General features: G+C 42.3%; 1 protein-coding gene across 3 annotated transcripts in view; it reads right to left on the bottom strand.

The window, feature by feature from the left end:
• Nucleotides 1–22,937, bottom strand: part of slco3a1a (solute carrier organic anion transporter family member 3A1a) — a 31,148-nt gene continuing 8,211 nt past the window's right edge. Inside the window, exons 3-10 of one of the 3 annotated variants that reach the window (XM_071544201.1) lie at nucleotides 5,521–5,619; nucleotides 5,159–5,431; nucleotides 4,314–4,478; nucleotides 3,920–4,118; nucleotides 3,441–3,576; nucleotides 2,644–2,816; nucleotides 2,414–2,478; nucleotides 1–1,862 (exon numbers count right to left, since the gene is read on the bottom strand). In XM_071544201.1, the coding sequence (XP_071400302.1) occupies nucleotides 1,504–1,862; nucleotides 2,414–2,478; nucleotides 2,644–2,816; nucleotides 3,441–3,576; nucleotides 3,920–4,118; nucleotides 4,314–4,478; nucleotides 5,159–5,431; nucleotides 5,521–5,619 (1,469 nt within the window). In that variant the 3' untranslated portion in view covers nucleotides 1–1,503. Of the gene's footprint in view, nucleotides 1,863–2,413; nucleotides 2,479–2,643; nucleotides 2,817–3,377; nucleotides 3,577–3,919; nucleotides 4,119–4,313; nucleotides 4,479–5,158; nucleotides 5,432–5,520; nucleotides 5,620–22,937 lie in introns of all 3 variants that reach the window. The other 2 variants (XM_071544200.1, XM_071544199.1) reach the window with 2 other exon arrangements.

Raw genomic sequence — 22,937 nt, forward strand, 5'->3', positions numbered from 1 at the left:
CCAGAGTAAAATAAATGATATGTTGCCATACAAAAAGTGTAAGAAAAGGGACAATGCCAAAACTGTAACTGTAGAGAGATCAGTAACATAAGTCATATGTGCCGAGTAGCGTTAAAGAGTTCTTCAAATACATACACAGGAATAAATTCAGTGTGTTCTTCATATCGTTTATCTTGTCTGACATCGTACACACATCCTCCTGTAGCATTTTGTAACTTCTATTCCAGATATTACAGGCCTAGTGTTTCTCCTCGCCCCGATAACGCAACATACTACTTCCACTGCTATGAATTGTCCCAAATCTTCTGTGATATCAGTCACACACATATTCATACAATTAGATTATATATTTTGATACTGTCCTTTCAAATACAATCTAATAACACATTCTGAGCCTAATGAAACAAATATATTACTCCTAATCTGTTTTACTTGAATGTCAAAACATAAAAATATTCTTCTTGATTGTTTTCTTTGCTCTTCCACTAGGTGCGAAAGTCAAAAGAAAATATAAATAACATTCTTATTTGGATAATCCCTCATTAAGACATATTAGGCTGAATAAACTCTGCAGATGAAAAAAACAAACAAACATGGAAATGCAACAAACTGCTATAATGAAAAACAAATCTGCAGTCTGACAGAAGACTAATGATAAAAATGTAAGTATTAGATATGAATTGCACGTTTGCACCTATAAAAGACAGACTTCACAGTCTAGTCTAAGCAGTATCAAAAACAGTGTCTATGATCCAGCAAGAGAACAAGAATTTGAACAGTGTATGATGACATAAAACACCACCTGATCTACTATTACTAGATTTGATTTTCTGACAATTAAAAGCATCTAACAGGCCATTGTAATAACCCATTCAGAGTGATTCTGTTCTCTTTTACAGTTCATAAGAAACCTTTCTGCGTCACGGAAATAAAATGCATTAAAGAATGAACTATGTTTGTAAACACTTGGCAACTTTTAAATATGAATAAATGAAGAACCACCCAAACGTGTTTTTTTTTAGTTTTTTTTTTAATAACAATCTCATTTCTGAGAGAAGAATGACAGGCAGGACACACAGTGCACTGACTGAAAGGAAACTGTCATTTTCAACACAGATCACTGGAATCATGACAGACCTAAAAGAATATGGCAACTATAGTTGTAGCATCGTGTCCAACCCACTAATACTCAACTAGGACTTTAGGACTGAGCCAGACAGTACTGTAGTTGTCTTCTACCACCAAATCAACACAGGAATTCACTGGCACTGGACAACACCTCGCTGATAAGATAACGACTAAAATGGACCCTTTCAACAGTGACCAAGGATGTGGAACAGAGAGCAGTGGCAGTCTCCTGTGAACCTGAATGGGCCGTTAAATAGATCACCTTTATCAAAACTTTTTTTTTTTAATCCTTTCAAGAAAAGAGGAATAAAATCATAAGATATTCCTTTTGAGAGAATTTCAATATTCTACGTTGTCCTTCTCTTGCTTTACACACTATAAAACTGACTCCATATTCTCACAAAACTCGTGGTCCTCTAGATTATATATAAACTTCGTCCGGTCGGCTAGTTTGGGACCATCCATGTCTGTGAGAGAGGGGTAAAACTCGGTTGCCGTCATGTGGCCCTCGTGACTCTTGATGTACTTCTTGTAGTTCCTGCGCAAGCAATACCAGGTGGTGGTGTACAGAAGGAAGGCGATGCCCTTGAGAATAATGGCAAGGCTCACATACAGGTGCCTGTAAGCTACATTGTCATACAGCAAGCAAGCTCCCTTATCGCCACACTCTGAACTCCAGAAAAGGCATGTAGAGTCAATCCCAGCACCAAAGATCAGAGGAGGGGGGATAAATCCTGTAAAACAGAGAAACGATTGATTGGACCCAATAACTCATCACAGTCTAGTTAATCTCTATTTTGCCACAAAAAGCTTCAGATAGATAAGAAAAACATAGATAAGAAAAACATAAGAAAGATAAGAAAAATAACTTCTTTCTTTATTCTGGGTCAATGCCATGCTTATCCCCTTTATTTGCTGATTCTATTGTGTGATATATTTAAACCTGAGATGGCATTTTGTCTAAAAATAGTAAGTTAGGAAGTTATTTTCTACATTTCTTCTGTTCAGGTAGCATGACATTTTGTAATTGTGCTTAAATTGAGTTGTAATTGAGCTAAAATTGAGCTGTAATTGTGAACAGTATGGTATGGCTACTGTGATTGCTCCGTAAAAGTTACTACTGTACAATTACATATAAAAACATCTTCTAATGGGAACTGGAATGTACATGGAGCATGGAACAACAGCTGCAGATACGCAGCACTGTTTTTGGTACAGCTATAGCAATTGAATATTTTATAATCATATATAGCCTCATATAAAGTTCAGATACAGTGCTTCTTACCCAGGAGTCGGAGCAGGAGAAACAGCACTCCGAGGGCGTAGGACTTTAGCTCGGGGCTCACAGTCCTTCAAGAGAGACAGGTATGAGAGAGAAAATTAGTACCTCTACTTTTTACTTTATTTTCCAAATGTATTTCATGCATGTACACACCTAATCACATACTGTACACAAAAGGAATGCACCCACATGAATGTACATACACACACACACATGCTCACACACAATCGTACCTGATTAAGATGATAACGGAGGGCGTCTGGGCCATGGCTCCGATCAGGCTGCAGGCACAGATCACGCACAGGAAGATCAGGAAAGCCTCCTGGCAGCCGGGGGTCGGGCATTTCCCTGGAACCGCTGTGGCCAATTCACTGTCACTGGATATACACGTGCATCCCGTCAGGTTCTGTGAACAGCAACACATGGAGAAACATTTACACAATGCAAAAATGAGTTGTATGAATTCAAGGGAAAACATGCTATTGCCCATTTTTTTCACACAGTGTAACTAAGTGAATGAATATGAATATGAATATATCTGAACTTCAAATAAAAAAATACTGCTCTGACTGCAGCAGTTAGACAGCAGTAACAGTGATATTTTACGCTACCGAGCTGAGAGCAATTCTCTCTGCATGTGATTTGAATAAAGAAGACATTAATCCGCAGTCAGCATCAAGTCTCAAAGAGCCACGGCACCACTTGATTATCCAGCATGTGATAACTGACGACAGAACTGTGAAATACTGAGAGTCAGGGTTAACTTTGAAGTCTTAACTTTGAACTAGGCAGGCTTAAAAAGCCGCAGTATATGGAACATTTTAATCAGGCAATAGAAAAACCCCGTCTGAGGCATTATGTGGCGTTTGACCAATCGCTGCTCATCAGGTGGATGACTGTATCCACCCCAGAGATTCTATTTTCATTTTTGCTGATGTGAGGGAACTGTCTGCAACTATGAAAAGACCTTTGTAGGGGAATGTGGCAGGGTGAAGACCTGTGAGACGGATGACGAGGCCCCTGTGCTGGCGGATCTGCTGCAGCCGGCGAAGCAGGCGGACAGGTAGGTGACGCCGTTGGAGCCGCACACGGGACTGATGGAGGAGGTGAAGCAGTTGCAGTGACTGATGCACTGAGCGTCTGGTTTCTGGCCCACCCGCAGTGTCCTGAAAAGACAGAGATGGGGGAATTTGAACATCCATTCTCACTAAAAAATATCAATTGTGTGTAAATAAGGAACAAACAGAATGGGAGAAGCTAGGTAAAGTACTCTCCTAAAGAAATACAAGCCTTTACCGTCGACACTGTTATAGGACACTAACGGTCAAACACTGCTATGCATATTTACTGTAGATAAAGTAAGTTTCAGTCCCTGTAAGTGTCAGGGACAGAGTTTGAAAGGTGTCATAAAGTCACCACAACTATTTACATCAGACCCATAACCAGGGCAATAGTCTTCCTGGTCAGCAGTGAATGCAAATGACTGCAATAAGTTCAGCACGCTCTTACTCGTTGCCATATGTGACGGTCACTCCAGCGACGGGGCCCGTGTCACAACCCAGGAACAGGAAGGAGACGTAGCAGGCGGTGGAAATCAAGTTGACCAGCATGGCCATGCGGATGGCTCCCAGCGCCGACAGGTTCAGCTTCTTCACCAGCAGGCCGCCCATGAAGATCCCCAGGCACGCACAGGGAATGGCCGTCATACCTTGAGAGAGAGTGGGCCAAGACCTGTTTATCATACTGGAATACAAATGTGTATAGGATGTGTGAGGGGAAGAGAGGGGAATGTGTGTGTGTGTGTGTGTGTGTGTGTGGGTGGGGTGTGTGGGTGGGGTGTGTGGGTGGGGTGTGTGGGTGGGGTGGGGGGGTGGGGGGGTGCATGTTTGCGCTAAACACAAACCTAAGAGCTGATTTGCCGAGGTGGTGGTCAGGTTAAACTGCTGCTCTAGGTATTTCCCCAGAAAGGCGGCAAAGCCAGCCACAACACCGATCTCCATACAGGCAGCCAGGATGATGCAGGTGAAAACCGGGTTCGAGAGGAGGTGCTTGGTCACCTTGGGGATCACTGGTAGACGGGGTGGAATCAGGGAGGATAGAGTTATTTAGGGAGTTAACTTAATCATCAGGCTGGCATGCTGGGCAGCTTGTTCAATATTTAATCTCAAGCTGGATAGATAGAGAACATAAGACTTCCTTGTTGCTTTTATGTTTTTGGCACCTCCAAAAACATAAGCAAGAGACACACTAATTAATGTTCATAAATTTGTTCATCAATTAGTAACTCCATTGATGAATTAATTACATTTTATTTATGCAAAGCGTGGAGCACCAACACACATTATCAGTTGTCACAAATGTCTCATAAAGCCTCACATAGTCTTTTTTTAAACATTTGTACACATTTATGCAAAACAGTTCCATAGCACACCAGCTGAGAACTACTGTTATCATTCATAGAGTGGTATACAGTGCCTGATACTATACAAATGCACAATGCAAATTTTAATTATGTTAAATACTTAAATAATTTTATAATCCACTGCCTGTAGGATTTAAAAGAACTTAGAACTATTCCAAACTAGTGTCATTCACTATTGATAGATTGGTAGAATACAACAAAACAATATCAATATTTTTGAGTGCCTGTCATGTATTTTTTTTTCACGCTAATGAGCTGTGATGTTTTTATTGTCAAACAATGTAAATCTGCACTAAAACACTGCAGCGTCACAGCTGCTCTCTCACCTCTGAGCTGCTGACAGCAGGTGGGGCTGTTGGCAGGCTCGTGGTTACGCACCACCCCATTGCTGGGCTTGGGAGTCTCATAGTCTGCGTTTAGAGTGGGAGGAAGCATGGCCTGCTCGCTGTCCGCCCCACCCTCCCCCTCCCGGGGCGCCAGGGACTGAGGGAAGCCGAACATTAGGAGGGCCGAGAAAAAGAGTAAGGCACCACACAGAAGGAAGCCCGCCCACCAGGCCCCGATCCATCGGGGGTCGTCCGGCGTGATGCCCAGCTTACCTGCGGAGGGGCAGACAAAAAGGTTACTAAACCACAAACACACAGACAGCAATGTAAAGTAATGCAACACCTTAGATATAATAACTCACTGGTGTCAATGAAGATAGCATCCACATAGAACTTGGTGCAGAGGGATCCCAGGATGAAGCCACAGGCAGGCCCAAACACCAGAGTAGAAAAAAGGATTCCTGCACAGAAAAAACAAACACAAAACAACTTCAGTGTTCAGTTTACTTTAGTTTATTTGGCAATTTCTAAAACACCATACTCAAGAGCTTTTATAATGATCCAGGATATCAAATTAAAGTCCAGTGTAGCCTTTAGTCTAAAACAGTGTCATTGAACGTATGCATGACTGATCAAAAACACTGAACGATTGCATAACGAACATGAAGCAACAGGTCGGACTGGCAAAAATCTTAGGCAGCGAGGAAGCAGCTGTGAAGTTTTGGTTGTGATGCACATTCCTAACTCCACCACTGGGAGGCAAGTCTTGCTCACTTCATGTGACTTTTTCCCAGAAGGTGCTGTGAGAATTCAGGAAGAAGCTGCAAGGCAAACAGAGGAACATTTCCATCTTGGCCAACACCAAGGAAGATCAAAGCATGCCATTTAAACCACAAGGCAAACACAGCAGTGGTGGAAACTCCCACACAAGGATTGTACTAGTTACAATCATGTGCCTCACCTATCTTCAGTGGGTTAAGTTCATTGGCAGGGTAACTAATTGTGTAAACAGATACACATGCGCACACACACACACACACACACACACACACACACAATGTGAATGAGACAACAGGACCGGTTGTTTTGTCCCAATCTGCTCCAGTGGGCAGCTGGAGTTAAAATGTGTAGCTTGATCCCAAATCCTCATTAAAGTGCTGTCAGGGGGTGAGAGTCTGGCACAGTGACTCAGACCGCAGGCACACACACAGATAATGAAGACTCAAAGCTCTATTTGGGAAACAAATCTCTCCCTGACGACTGAATATCCTGTGAGCTCTGGTATTACGGACTAAGTATGAAGTGCAGTGTAGGACTGTTTCTGGCAAATAGTGACAAACCAGATCTTGTTCGAGGTTTGACCAGCACTGTTCACAAGAATGGCAAATTGGTAAATAAAGCGAATATTGTGGGGCAGAAAAGTGAATCGTGTTATTAGCTCAATTTTTTCTGCTGTAGTAATCACAAATGAGACGGCTTGCCCGTCACAATTTCACAAGCTCTCCATCCAAAGTATATTATTTGCACTTTGTAATGACATTTTTAAATTGTTGTTTACATTCTAGCAAGCCAATGCCATTGGTAGAAAGATTTGTGTGGTTCAGAAATATATAACACAATTCTGCACAGTCAGACTTTTTTGTCATTGAACTTTTATTTTTCGTGGTTGTACTGAATCGTGAACGATATCGCGTATCAAATCGTATTGTGAGATAAGCATATTGTCCCATCCCTAATCACTACTCAAACATAATTGTGAAATCATGGACGGCAGCACGATCCCTGTGCTATTCCACCTCCTCTTGTAGTTGTGCAGCATTAGCGGTCAGGATGGAGTGTAGTGGAGACAGCAGGAGCCAAGCTGCGGCCGACAGCCTCCCCAACAACGTCCCCTTACTGGCTGCAGGTTGGCCCGAACTTCCCATCTAACAACAAGGGGTCTCCAGTAAACGTCAAAGGTGTTATTCAGATGCCGGGAGCAGCCACTTAATGAGCATGCATGGAAACTGTGACTAAGTTTCACTATGCGCCGAACCATACTGGCTCAGTACAAAGCTACTCTACACATCTCTGTTAGTGCTGAGAAGCATGCACAGTCTGCTTCCTGACCTGACCACCCACATGGTAAGGTACGGGGGGGAAAGGGAGTCAACACATCCACGTAATTGTTGCCTCATTCACATTATAGTTAATTCCTCGAATAAAAGAAATGGCCCACTAGTTCGCCAGGTGCTGCTTGCTTACTACTTATAATGTGGGGTAAACAAAGTGATTTAGACAACATGAACACTGCAGCAAAATAAAGGGGCTTTCATGTTGGGATGGGAACATATTGCTTTTTTTTTCTTGGCCGTACAAGCATTTTAGTGATTGACAGTCAGAGCAGCACGGAGACAGACGTGTCCTTGAAGCACCAGTCTGTAACAGGTTTTTACCTCTTCCTTCTGCTCACTGTGGAGGTTTTGTAATAATAACAACAAGGCACTGACTAGGCCACCGCTAATTTACAGCACTGTCTGTCAATTTGCTCTGTTGACAGTCATTTAAAAAATGTGGCACATCTATGAAAACAGAGCAACTCGGCTACACTGTAACCAGCCAGGTACAAGACTTGAGAAAACATGGGAACAAATGACAAAATTAAGCACAAAATAACAGCACTCCGCCACGTCCAAACCTACATACATAGACAGACGGACCCAGACCCTACACACACACACACACACACACACACGCACACACACACACACGAAAGTGCGGTGGGGTTGCTTACAGGATACCAGTAAACCAGTACAGTTTAACAGTACTTTTGTGAGCAGTTGCTGCAGTTTCCATCTGACTAGCTAATTCGCCTGTGGTGTTGCAAATTAGGACTGTGCAGTCTCCGTTTCAAGTGTTTCCTTAGAAACTGTGGGTGTTGTCTCCTCGTAGCAACAACATCACAATTGCTTTCACCACAGGAAACCTCAAAGAGGAAATTCAGTTAGTGAAATCACCTTCCAAGAGATGACGGCTAGCCCGAGTCCACAACCACTGAGAGGATAAATGTTTCCACCAAGCTCTGCCTCTACCCCCGGCTGCTTTAAGAAACACTGTCTCCTTGGTGATAACATTGTACTATACTGCAAGCCTTACATGTGGAAAAGATCTCTAATCTGTGAGGGACCATGCCTCTTTATCAATCTACTGCTTCTGTGCAAGAGAGGAGGGGCATTTGATTTCAGAGCTGGCGATAAATGTTCTCACGAAGGAATGAATTAAAATATTTCTGCATTTTTTATTTCTGTCTCAAGGTTCTGACCTTAAGACAGAAATAACAGACAGAAAATGTTCTTCCAGTAGCGGAAGAACATGCAGGGATTTAGCCACGGCAGCAAAGTCAACTCTCTCACAATGACATTAAGCTGGCATAAAAGTTAACTGTCACTCCCATCGTAGTCAAAACATAAGCAGAGTATCATAAATCCAATAATGCTTCAATCCAGTTTCCCTCCTTTCTTCCCTCCGAGATTATTCGTTCAGCTGTCTCCTCTGTCCACCAAATGGAGTCTAATCTAACTTAATGTGAGATGCTCCAAGACTAAAATCTTTTCTTTTTTGGGAGCTGCTACACCAATCTGGGAAAGAAAGGTTCTTTATATAGCTCAGTGGTGCTGTCCAGACAGACAATGGCACAAGGCAAACAGGCTTCCCATGCCCAATTCTCCTTCAGTGTCAGATAACAAAAAGTGTCTGTTTAAATATAGTCCAAGTTTGACTCCATTTGTTTCTTTCAATGCACAGGTAGAAGTGCAGCACAGTGTGTTTCTCTGAGGTGATGAATGGCATGCGGCCGTAAATAAGAGGTGATTTGGTCCGCTTCATGTGGAACATTCCCTCGGGCGCCACTGACAAGCACGGTTACCTTTATTACAAACTTCTATTCCCCATCCACCTCAATGGTGCAGCATTATTCAAAGTTTTTATTATTAATCTCATTTGCAATACACCTGACTCTGCCTGTGATAGTAGACCTTCACTCTTTGGTCTAAGATAAAAAGACCACTGAGTCTGCACTAGATGTAAGGGACATATTTCATGTTTTTTCATGACAGGATTAAGCCAAAAATAAAAAAGAAAACCTTGCTTAAGCACATTAAATCTCCATGAAGGACAAAACATGACCAGAGCCATGGGTAATCATTTGTAATACACTTCTTTTCCTAACTGCCTCTAAAATCCCCTTTCCCTTCCAGCGGTCCCGTTATGAGATAAGTACAAAACAAACTAATTTGTTCATGCTGTAGTTTGCCCAAGCCTTTTAGTATCCTGTGAATTATACTCTCAGGGGAGCATGTCAGATGTAATTCAATAACAAAGCTCGGCTCTAGTGTTTTTGTCTCCCTCTAATCTGTTTAGAGACCAATAGAATAGGCCGGGCAAGCTACTGTCCAAAAGGCGTGTCCTTTCCGGATATTAATTAACCCACAGACGCATCCCATAACCTCTGCAACACATTTGTCAATGTGACTTAACATTTTTTTTGTCTGTTCAACGGAATTAAATAAATGCTAAATACAGAAATGCCAACACATAAACCTTCAAAAAACATAAATGCCTACTATTTTCATCTTGTGCAAAGGGGGCAACTCTTGATTTCTTATAAAGTGCAGCAGTATTGGTTTAGCAATAATAAAGGGGGACTGCTCACCATTAATCTTCACACAGGCATTGCATTTCATTCAGGTATGAACCTGGGACTGCTTACAGGCAACTCCATTTTACAGAGACTCTCATAATGGTCCCACCAAAACGCAACGCAAAGATTAAACCACAACACACACCATGACAAAGTGTCATGGCCGGCTGGGCCGTACTCTTCATAAGATCACTCTGGAGATTACTGTGTGGAGCCAGGTGAAACTTCATGAGAGACCGATGTAGAGATACTCTGTCCAACTCTGCAGATACAAGCTGCTACACAGAGCTAATGGATGTTTAAGTTTCTTCAGACCATCCTATAGCCAAGGGGTTGAGATTACAAGCCAACATAGAGTAGTATGAGGTAAAAAGCTCAAGGTAATTGAACGTCAGACGCACCACGCCTGCACCATCCTCGGTTCATTTCCCGGTCTCGCTGCACAAAGGGAATCCCTTCTTCTCCTTCATTAATCCCGCTCAAGTTTGCCCAGTAATCCCCTGAGCTAAATAAGAGTGTAGGGACAGTGCAGCGAGGGAGGCCGGGCAGTGACGGCTCGTGCCACTTTCACAAGGGGCCAGATCGAGACTGAGAATGAGCGAGATCACTACTAAAGCCGAGGCCAAGAGCCAGCGTTTCAGATCTCCACCTCTGCGGCTCAGACATGAGTTTATGTGAAAAGCCCCGAGCCCCGAGCAGGAAAAAAACAGAAGTGGAGTCTTGGGACAGACATGTGCATGCACAGGATTTCAAGGTTACATTAAAAGTGACTATAAAAAGCTGTAAACTATGAACTGAAACAGCTTTCAAACAAAAGCCTTCCCTTTCCCTTCTGCCTTGCGTCAGGTCATAACATCCTCTCTCCGGTCGATCTCAGAGATTCTCACATTGTTAAGACTGAAGAGACTCAAGAGAAAACGTCCAAACAGGCGAGAGATGTCAGCACAGGCCATTCCCTGCATGTCCAGCGGAGCAAACCGACATGCAGCATCACTCACATTGACAGTTACACAAAAAAAAAAAAAAAAATCAGACAGCGTCTCCTTTCTGGTTTGTCAAAGAACGTCAGTATCCTAAATTTATTAAATATATTGTTGCAATGTGATATAGGCTGGGTTTAATAGCTTGAAAAAGTGGACCTATCACCTGACGTGTATGCAAATATCAAATCAAGCACGTAATTTGTGAAAACCAGTTTGGCGCTTTGAGAAGGTATGGTGGTGATGACACATTTTGTCGTTTCAGTCTGTGGTTTCAATCAGGAAACTGAACTCCTGGCACAATTAAAAGGTTACTTTAGGCTATACATTCATTTATATGCACAGAGCTGACAAGACAGATAACAATGTTATCAATGAGTCGAACCCAGAGAAAAAAAAGGTAGGCCAAAATACAAACTAAAAAGAACGAAACAGAGCGAAAATTCACTATAACACTCCTATAGTATTATTATAAGGACTATTATAAGGATTATAAGGACATATAAGGCAATGTCTATGGTACTTTATATTGAGTTTATAATGAATGGGTATCGTTATTGTGTATAGATATATCCACAAGTCAAAATTGTGTAAAAAAACACAGACAAAAAAAGAACAGCAGAAAATGCTGTGCAGCCCCCTCTGGCTCCGACACACACACACACGCACACAGGTCAACCCAGGATCCCTGGGTTGACCTGTGCTTTACCAACTGAGATAAACTCAAAGTGATGCGGCAGTCAGGCTCATAGAGTCTTTATAGCCGTGTCCTGAAATGACACATATGCAGTAGTTTTTTTTTTTTTTAAATGTTCAGAGAAAGTTCAGTTTCCTGATTAAAACCACAGACTGAAGCGGCAAAATGTTACGTGACCTTCACATTCCTCTCAAACTGCCAAACTGGTCGCAGATTTCTGCTTTTCACAAGTAATTTCTCTTTCATTCTTGAATGCCGTTTAGTTTTCTGGTTCCTATTTTGATGGGCCAATAATTCCTTCCAGTTTCCTGCTAAAGGACTCCTGACCATCAAAAGATAAGGTGTCAAAAAGCATCTCAGCACCCATATTACATAATTCACAATATGCTGATTTGGACCAAGTTTTTATAAGAAAATGGATTTTCTATTTTAGATGCCAGGTCTTAATAGCACTACATTCAATAATTCCTGAGATGGTCATTCATAAATAAGAAGGTACTTGAGCATGCCATGACATAACCTCTGCTTACCGAGTGATAACTACTAACATCCAGTCTGCTGAACCAGCATGCCTACATATTTAATGGAATTACCTACACATCTTTTAGGATTTATGATAGTTATCATTAGTTATCAGTTATCATTTATCATTAACATTTGTGTAAATGTTGATGAAAGATTTCACAGGACAAAAAGTGAAACTAGAAATTCTTCAATGGGAGGAAACCCTTTGCAAAGGCCACATAGTTTCTTATCTGCTTGTCCAGTTGATGTAGTTTTGTTTCTTTCCTTCTGCAGTTTTTTCTTTTTTTTGCTGTCACTTTATATCTCAATCTGACATTCATTTTTTCTTCTAGGTGCCGCAAGGGGAACTGACAAGATGCTCATCTTATATTTCTCATTCAACATCAGAAATACAACTTCCTCTTATATGTCTGAACCACAGTACTAGAAGTCTAATTCTGTAGTCTTTCATTTTCTTTGCTCAGTGACATCTTGACACTGAGTGAGTTCACACCCACAATGTGAGCCTGTGAAAAAAAAAAAAGACACACACAAGAAACAAGCTACTTCTAAGGGTTTAATGCCCTTACTGAGATTACATTAGATTGACTTTAAATTCTGTAAATATTTGGATTGTGCGACACAAAATTCAAAAATAGTAGGCATGATCGGAGTAAGGTGTCAGAGCTGTTGTGTAAACTCAGACAGCTCCCATCGTGCTGACAGGATAAATAACAAACGGGTAAAGTCATACAAAGCGGTCTTTAAGGTGAAGTCTATTTTGATGAGGTACAGAGGGGATTAGGGCCTGCCAAATCTTCAGTGATCCACAAGAGACTCCTAACAGCATTAGACAGAGGCCTTCACTCCAGGAGTTGAAGCCTTAACCCACCAGAACGGCTCTCAGTATCAACATCAGCTGTCAATAAATACACTATTCAGACTATTAACTCTTACTAATATCTGGATATTAACATTTCAAAAAATACCTGAAGACTGTTATAAAGCAAAAGTACCATTTTGTAAAATTCAGGGATTAAGACATTAAATTTCAGTTGCAGGTTTAGAGTGTGCAAAGGTCCTGTATCGCTTTCAGGTAACATAAGCGGTTGAGTTTAACCTTTGAGTGGAAGAAAATACACTTTTGCACACTGAGATTGTTTGTTGGATAGCTCTACCCTATAGTAACCCTGTTGGCTCTTCACAACCATGACCTAAATAACAAGCCAAAGCTTAAAGTAGGCTCTCAACTCACATTCAAATGCCATTACATCAGGATCATCCTACTTTAACTTCCGCTTACGTCAAATCATCTAAAATTTCAAAACCGGCCTACTGCACACACCGAGCCACACTCTGTTATCAAAACCACTTCTTCTCATCTAGTTGAAGCTGACTTTTAACTTGCAGTTGAACAAATGAGTGTTAAAATGGTTTAATTGATGCCATATGGTTGCTATATAAAAAGTACAGCTTAACGACATGTTTAAAACTATTAGCATTTTGACCCCAAGGATGAGCAGTGGGGTTACTGCTGAGCTTTCGCCGGGCCGCGGCTGCAGACTCGCTTCCTCCCTCGACACCCTGTCATGTTAAGCTGGGTGCTGGCTGAATCTAAGCCTCCAAGAGGTCACAACCCTAAATGGGAGGTCAATGTCAGGCCTTGCTGAAGGCTTCAGTGCCTCATATCAACAGTCCAAATCACCAGCTATTGTAATCTCATATTTTATGCAGCAGCACAGCGATTTGCAGAGCAGCCAGGCAACTTTCACTGGGCCTATGCACAATCAGGACACAGTGTGTATTATACTACATCATCTTGTGTAATTCAACACAAAACAAACCAATGGTTTATACACCTGCATCTCCACTGTTTTCACTTCCTAATGTCGGCTACATGAGGTCTGTCATTACCATAAATATCATTTGGCAAATACCACTTGATTTCACATTTAATGCAGAGCTGGGTCAAAAATATTTGGATTTACAAATTATACTCACTTACATCTGTCTTTTCAGACAGTTGATATTTTACTTTCAAATAAAGTAAATGTCACAAAAACATGTTTTTAGAAGACAAGAGTTGGTGTGAAAATGTCAACTTATTTGAAATTGAAATGCGTATATTTACTGAACGTTTATGTAAAAGCAGAGGTGAGAGCCAATGTATATGAAATATGTAATATTTACAAATGTATATACAAATGCTTAAAAAATTTGTTCATATTCATACCTAGTTTTTGAAATTTAGAGGTCAAGAACCGTGACTCATGGCTGGAGATCTGCTGTGTGCCGTCAAACCAGCCGCAGAAAAGATCTCTGTCCTATTTCATAATTCAGGGGCTGCGACAGCCGAGCTGCCACATCCCATGACTCTTTGGATGACAATAAGGAGGAAAATCACTTAAGTAAGACACTCTACAGCAGGATGGGGAAAAGAAAAAGGTTTTATCGAGTGGGACACATGGGTGAGCTGGAGCAGAGAAATGTTGTCATGGAAAATAAATGCTCTTTTCATCTAAAAAAAGTTCCTGCCCTCCAACATTATATAAGACAAGGTGAAGCCATCACATTAGAGTGTGTGACACTGACACACTCAGTATGATGCCCTCCTTAAATGAAAATTGGAAATATTCGGGATAAATATTAGAAGATAACAGAACATGATAATATGTGCAGTGACAAGGCCAAGACACCAACTCAACAGCACAAGTAAAAACTAAAATAAATGTGTACTCGGTTTCCATTGCATTCAGGTCTATAGCAAGGCTGTCAATGCGACATGTAAAAAGAGGTTGGAAAGCTCAACACTTTTTAAAAGCTTTAAAAGTTTAAAAGCTTTAAAAGGTGCAATAAGTAAGATTTTTACTCTCCATTAGCACAAAATGACCGTATTATATCTGCTGGGGCTTGATACAGATTTTGATCAATATCAATGACTCTACGATTACCTGAGATGAGATTTTTTGCTCATCTCAGTATGTAGTATGTCAGTAGTATTTTGCATAGTGATATATTACCTCTTCACTAGACTTTTCTGTTGGATCTCTGCTCTAATTAGCTAGATTACTGAAAATGTGGCTTGTTTTTTTATTTCTGCCAATTACAGGCATCCGTAAACCGTGCCAAAGACTTGGTCACCGATACAGGTCAATAAAAGTCCTAGATTACTTGATGCCACTTTAATTTGTTTAGATGAGAGCATGATTCTGAATAAAAGCTTGCAGGGAACCACTTCACAGCATTTATTTTTTCAAGTGGCAGAGCCTGATGCCGTTTGGTGGAGAAGTGACTCTTGATGTTTTTGTTGCTCAATAGTACGGCTCACCTGGCTGTTTGGTTCACAACCTTTCCACAGCAGAGAGACACTATTTGGCAGTCTAATTACTACCCAGACAAATATCACACACACACACACACACAGAGTTTCAGTTTCAGTTTTTAAGGTGTCATATGTCATACGGTGTTAATCCTCAAACACCCACCTTTATGGCCCAATAAATGCCATCTGCCTAAAATTTTGACAGTCCCACACCTGGTAACCATTAAGCCAGTCGTACGTTTTTCATCAAATAGATTTAGTATAGATAAGAGCAGCTTACTGCACATTTCTGACCATGATGGGACTAAGTTGCCTGGGCTACATATCGCAGCAATTGTGCATGTTGTGTCAAGTTTTTTGTCTCCATTTGTGTGGTGTTTTACCTACCTGTACTCAACTTCTATTTCTGCCCAGCAGGTCAATGGCATTAGGCTACTTAACCCTGATGTATAGTAACATAATCTTTGAGTCCAATTAACCTTCATCATCACACTCATACCATTCCAGGAAGGAGTGAAAGCCCTCATTAACCTAAATGGCATCTGCATTAGTTTGGTCTGACTGAGGTTCCTGTGTTTTCATTTCGGTCACTATATGATCAGATCCTTTATGTCCTCCTCCTTTAAATGTACTCTCCTAAATAGTGATGATGTTCATTTTAAGTAACCAGGCAGTGAACTGCATGCATCTCATTACAGTTATAGACTTTTTAATTCATGGTGTCTGTGAAACAATGCTGCCAGAGCTCGCCCTGCTGGCAAATTAAGAGACCTTTTCCTCTGCAAAGCTAGTGATTTTCAAATATTACAGTAATGCTAGCTTCAACTCCTGTAACAATAACAATGATAGTCTTTCTGTGCCATAAGATTACATAAACAGACTGGGCATGTGTTCAAACAGGGCATTGATGTGCCACTGGATCCTCACCAGACTGCCAACTCTGTCGCCACCAGGTCAGCAAGGGAGAGAGAGAGTCAGGGAGGAAGAGAGGGAAAGAAAGACAGAGAGATGGGGGGTAGGAGTTAATGCAACAGAGCAAAGCCCTGTCATTGTGCCCTGGTACAGTGATCTGTTTGTAATCCTGCTTCAGATGTTTTTCTGGGGCCTGGACAGTTACACACAGTGTCCATTGTTGGGCATTTGGGTGGTAGGATGAAGGCATGGAGGAGAAAGGGCACAAGACCAGGACATACACAGCACTCTGCTGGAGAGCCAGCTGCCCCATTGAAGAAGAAGAGCACAGAGAGGTTTGGGACTCATTGACTGCAGCTGGTAACAGCTTCTTCAGCAGGTGGCTTGGCCTAATTACCAGGATAGAGATGCCAACAGCCCGTTTCCCCCTTCCTCCATGAACATGAGAGAGGCAGGCGCAGCTAATAAAGTCAGTTGTACAGCACTATGTCTGCCACCAATTACAATTGAGCCCTAATTGTGCTGCATCCTGAGGAAGAGGAGAACTGATGGGGCGGGCCAAATGTGGAAGGTTTTGAGGGGAAGGAAAAGTTGACTGAGATGTTCAGAGCATTCAATCAAAAACTGAGCATTCATATCGAATGAATACAGTTTGATTTATATTGAAAAATCAAGTTAGGTGATGCGTCTATATCAATATAAAACAAACTGCATTGTAGCAGGAGAAAATCCTTCAAATACAATGTGGTAGGATTGAGGCCACTTATGTTTGCCCACTGAGTAAATAAAACTTGATTGAATCAAACATTGTTTATAATAATTACTGGCCACCTATTGATCTGAGTCCATTTAATTAGGCAATGTGATCCTCCGCTCTACGCCATCATTGATATGGGGATAAAGTGCTGAACATGCTTCTGAGTAATCCTAGGAGCCCACAGAGCAACCACTTACACACCACTCAATCAATGAGGCTTGGGATTTGCGGTAAAGCCATGAGGGCAGTGTGAATCTCTAGAGCAAAGTCCTTGCACAAGGTCAGCTTAAATCAGAAAAATGAGCAGTTAAATATGGCATATCTAAGACCTGTGTCTCCGGCCCTTCTAAAGGGCTTTTGCCAGTGATTTTGAAAGTGTCTTCCCCGTCCCGCTGTGCTGTGGCCCCGACTCTGTGTGGTTCTGCGATGGAGCCCAGCACAGTGACAGCTGCATCCTCCACGGCAGGCGCAGGGCCAGTGGAGGGACTGAGCATCTCAATCCAATAGTAAAAAAACAGCCCAACAACCGGGCATTTCTGTGGCAACGGCTTGTTGATGTTGCTGTGTTTATGATCTGCCTCCTCCCCCCTCTTATCTCCATGCTCCCCCCCTCCCCCACTGGATCGCAAAAAAAAATCCCCTTTTTAATCAGCAGCGACAGGGCCTGACCCAGATTGCCTTGAGAAGGCCGCGTGGTGGCTGGGGTTTACTGAGGACTGGTGATGGAGAGGGAGATAATGAGGCTATAACCACCACGCTCATTCCACTATACATCCATCCCACCTTCCACGCGTCAGGGCTCAGATGAAATACAGGCCAAACTGTCATGATGGCATGACTCAGAGTGATGTGGGAGGGGCAGCCTGGAAGGCCAGAGGATGCAGCAGGCCACAGTGCGGAGTAAGGTTCAGGCCGCTGCAGATGGTGAGCTGGGAAAACCTGCTGATGGCAATAGCCAGAAGCTTCAACATACGGCTCTGCATGCGCTGGTGAGAGGGCCTGTGGGGCTCGTAGCCACGTCTGTTATCCAACACTGACCCATTTCATACAGGTCTGACCCATTTACTGGCTTCCAAACTCAACTTTCACAGTTCACTGATGGGTCCAGCTACGGGTCAAAAGGGTCATCAGGCCGGACCGGCGGCCACCAGCATCACTGGAGCTTTAAAATTATCTTTTAAGGGTCAAACCCTCCGGAGGTACGGAGCTGGGCACACAGGGAGCAGCATGATTAAAGCTACTCTGCTCTTTGACCTGCTGTAACTACCGAGTACTCTCAGCTCATATGGATCAATGCACAGGGCTACTGGCCACAGGCCCTCTGCCTGCCACGTTACCACCAGCTCCACTCACACCTAACTGTATGACTTCATTCACAAATGTAAAGAGTACAAGTGGTCGTAGTAGTTTCATCAATGTTTCAGTCATACACCAGGAATTTATTTTCTATATCTGTAGTACAATCTAGGGTTGGCTGATATGAACAAAATTTATGTCGCGATAATCCTAAGAAATTATCTGCCAACATATGCAAAATTACATGTTAAATAATCAAAGTGAAGTTCATTGCATTGAATTGCATGGTAATGTAAATGATAAATCTAAAATGTTGAAAATTGTCTCAGATCTCAGTTTTTGATAGATTTTAATTAGTATTTGCTTTTTATCAGTTTAGACAACACAAGTGTGTATCATGATAACTCAATATAATTATTTCTTCACGATATGATTCCTTTGAAAGACTATAATATAATATATAATATTATATATATATAATATACTATAATATTGAATTATTGCCCAGCCCTACTACAATCACTAAATTCCTATAATGACATGTTTGTCAGAGACACAGATGAAAATTATATAAAAGTCCTACACAAAAGTAAAATATAATGGAATGTAAAATGTCCTACATAAATGCCATGTCATCCCAAATGTCATCATTGTCACCCACACTGCACCAACCCTAACCCTAACCCTCTCCACACCGTAGCAACAAGGGCTTAGCTAAGGTTCAAACAAGTTCAGGTGCTTTCTTCTGTTCCACTCTGCCTCCAATGTTGTGTTCAGGCTGTCAACAACAAAACACAGTGGGGATTTAGTGAAACTCTGTGATGTTTACCTCTGATCTGGCCAGCCAGACGTCCTACAGACCGACCTGGACAACTGTAAGCACTCTGCAGCAAAACAAGCACTGACATAATCATGGTGTCACTGCCATACTATACAATTCCCACAAAAACAGCAGATTGACTGGGGGAGGTGATTCACTTAGCCAATGTGAAGACTAGTGGCCAGATGATGACTCCTTATGAGGCTACTACATGGCATGGCACACAGCAAAATCATTATTTAGTGTAAAAATCAACTCTGTGCCAGCGTTTGTACAAGTCCACACCCATCAGAAAATTAATTTAACACTTTTAGATAGATTTGAACAGCCGCCTCAGAGCCACATCAGCTCTATGAGTGGACAAACAACACCCCAGTCAACACTTGTCAACTCCAAATAGCCTAGTCGTCACTGAAAAATCAACTTATCTTATTAACAATGGAAAATTTGCCGTGGATGTTTTGCCTCATCGGCAGACAGGACTGATAGATGACCTTATTAGATTCAAGGAAGGACAGCAGACCCAAATCTAATAACTCTCTCCGCCCAAATTTAATGAAACCTTCACTTGGGGCTGTCACTAATCAATCACTATGACTTACCATTTACCAAAGTGGGCGCACTGTGAAATGCAAAGTGGGTGCTCTGTAAGTGTGCAGCCTCCCTCAGCTCAGCATTACGTCGGATCAGTTTCTTTCTGATTCCTCTGCCTGATTTGATACTCAGAGTATTCGGGGATAATTAGTGATTAGCTTTGAGACAGCAGCAGTATGTTGTTGACCAGTTAGAAACAAGATAATCTGGTGTTCACCGCCCTCTCTACCCTCTAGGACCAGCTACAGCTTTACGACACGCTGGAGGCTGTGTATCTGGGTGCAGCCGCTGAGTCGCAGCCCGTAATGTAATGTGCCTCTAGGTCATTCAGCTAGCAGCATAGCAGACTGTTGAGCACAGGCGCCCCGTCCCACATGGTGGAAAGACAAGCCCACACAGTTCATTACAGTGATGTACTGGAGGAGCAGCGGCTGGTTGATGAGCGTTTATTGCGATGCCGTTTATCATCTTGAGATAAAACAAACTGGTGTTGCTAGGCAAACTCGGCATGCAGCTTATGGCAGGGACGGAAAAACCCATTTAGAATCTAATCCTTCAAGATGACATTAACATGCGCTGAGTTTAAGTAGCTTATATAAACACGCCCTACTGCAGCGACTGTTTGGAGTCAGAGCATTTTAGCAGGAATGTTGACAAGTCTCTCGAGGATCCCTCTGAGACCTTTGCCACTGCAGCTACTGCCATCAGTTTTCCTAACAAACCTGAAATTCATTCCTGTAAGAGCTGAAGTGAACACAATGTGATAGAATATGTCATCAAAAAATTGCTCAAACCTTTAGACAGTAGCTGGGGTATAATTCAATGCTAAGGCCTGGAAAAGAGCAAAATTGTCCTGCAGAAGCTATATCTTGTGGTATGTCTGAATTATTTATTTTACTGTGACATAATATTCCACTCTGTTGCCAGCCAATTGTTGGCAGTAAAATCCAGAGGTATGAAAGGCATATTTGAGACTTTCACTCTCCAGGTATGGGCACTTATCTTGTCTCAGTCCACAATGGGAAAAAAAGGACCTTTGTGTCTCCCCACAGCTAGTCTGTCATTCCTAGTTTGGCTCTACACTTTCTAATAGTGTGTGTGTGTGTGTGAGAGAGAGAGAGAGAGAGTGTCTGCCACAGCCACTGCTCTGACAGGCTTGTGTTGGCCAGTAAAACTCTGAGGCATTTCATACTCTACACAAACAGACACGGTATTCTTCAGCCTGGCTGCTGTGCCGGGCATGAGACTGCTGTCATTGGCGCATTAAGGCCTAAACTTCCTCAAAACAACTTCAACAAGACTCTGTCACTAGAAAAAAAACACATCATACTTCAAGCTTCCTCTCCACCCGTGGTTTTGAGTCTGACACTTAATCTCATACTTTTCTTATCTTTTTCGTATCCAACAAGCAATATAGCAGCCCACATGTCAACATCTTCATATCTGACACAAAAAGGCCCGTTAGAAGCATGACTACTGTATTGATGATGAATTAATTAATGTGATCCTCTCTGTCTCCTCCATATGTGCTGCAGGCTCCACAGTAAAGTTTAAAGCAGAGTTCCCAGGCTCTATAAAAGCTACTGAAACTCGGAGAGGCAGCTGGGTAGGGTTTCTGCTGTATAATATACAGCGTCAGTGCTAAGCCCCTCTCTGTACATGCATGTCCTGTATAGTATATTTTTGCAGCCCATGGCCCTGTGGGAAGAGCCAGAATTAGCAGTGGATAGTGAAAGGTCAGAGAGCAGTGGGAATGGAGATCCTGTTGACGCAATCTGTCCAATCATATTTGTTTCCTTTGGCCTGAAATGAGCACCTACGTCTAGACATGGGAAAACAAAACTAAAACAAGATAATCTCATGAAATACTCTGTTTATCTTTGGCCCTGCTTTTAATGTGCGGCGCTGACGGCGACATTCAGACCGATTTCTGGAGCGCACGCGCTCGGTTTGGCTAAGAGGAATATCCACCGCTAAACAATACAAACTCCTTATAAGTCAAAACAATGTGTGCAGCAATAAACACACGCTAACCAGAAATGTCTCTTAAACAGTAGGACACAATACAGTAGGTAAAACAAATACCTCTAAAAGGCAGAGTCATAATAGAGCAGACGTTGCTTGAATGTGTTTTACTGTTGTTTAAACAGCAGTAGACTGCGTCTGGTGGAGTCTGCAGAGTAACGCAGCCAGCCACAGCCCCACTGTACGGCCCTGCGCCTCTGGAGGAGTTGTTTTTCACAGGGCCGTGTGGTATGCATGTGCGTTCGGGCCGCTCCGACCCACCTCATGGCTGGCTGGTTGGCATTCCTGCCTTGCTCTGTAATTATGGCTCTTCTCCAGGGCTCTCTGCTCTCCCCGCTCCATACTCTAACAGGGTGGGACCTGCCGCTGCTGAGGTCATACACTTATTACCTGGCCATTTAGCTCACACTCTAATTTTAACAATAACACACCACCGGGGGAAATGTGTCTTGACATCAGCAGCGGGCAGCAGATACGGTGCAGGGTAAAAGGCAATATCAATTACACTCAGGATCGGTATCATAATTAAAATAAATCAAATGCTACCTCGCCGCAAAGCCCGTCTCACAGACGCTGCGTGCTGCAAAGGTGTCACTCTAAGCTGTGAAAGAGTATACATGCCACACAGTGTGTCGATACGCAGTTGTAATCTGGCAGTGTCAAAGTGACAGAGCGTAGTGAGAGCAGAGGAAGCTTTCTTTAACGTGTTCACCGAGCACATCTGTCCTCGGCTTTTACGAGTGCCATGTGTTATGTTAAAATTTCTGCTCTCAGTTTCCACAGGACTTTTCCTCTCTAATTTCTCTCCGACTGTCTCTCTGTGCTTTTCCCTGTCAAGCCTCCTATAAACCTCTGACTGATGCTCAGAGAGGGAATAACAGGAGCCGTACAGAGCATGAAAAGAAAGAAGACGGATGGATGATATTTACTTTCCTATTTTGGGCCTTTTGAAAATCACATAATAATGCTGCATTTATCTTATCTTAAGTTAGATTATACTGTGGTGTTGACATAACAATATTATGGCAATTATTCCCAAGTGTGTTTATAGTGAATAAGAAAAGGAAATCTGAGGCAGACTGAAGAGAAAGCTTGGCCTTGTGCAAAACTTGTAGGAAATAAACAAATATTTGGCGATGACAAAGTATCTTAAAATGCAACTTTTCCGCACTGCTGTAACAATGTGAACTTGTT

This window comes from Centroberyx affinis, unplaced genomic scaffold, assembly GCF_046629955.1.
Source record: "Centroberyx affinis isolate AG114_WGS23_722 - 3 ecotype Tasmania unplaced genomic scaffold, CSIRO-AGI_Caff_v1 ptg004486l_1, whole genome shotgun sequence".
NCBI classification, from domain to species: Eukaryota; Metazoa; Chordata; class Actinopteri; order Beryciformes; family Berycidae; genus Centroberyx; species Centroberyx affinis.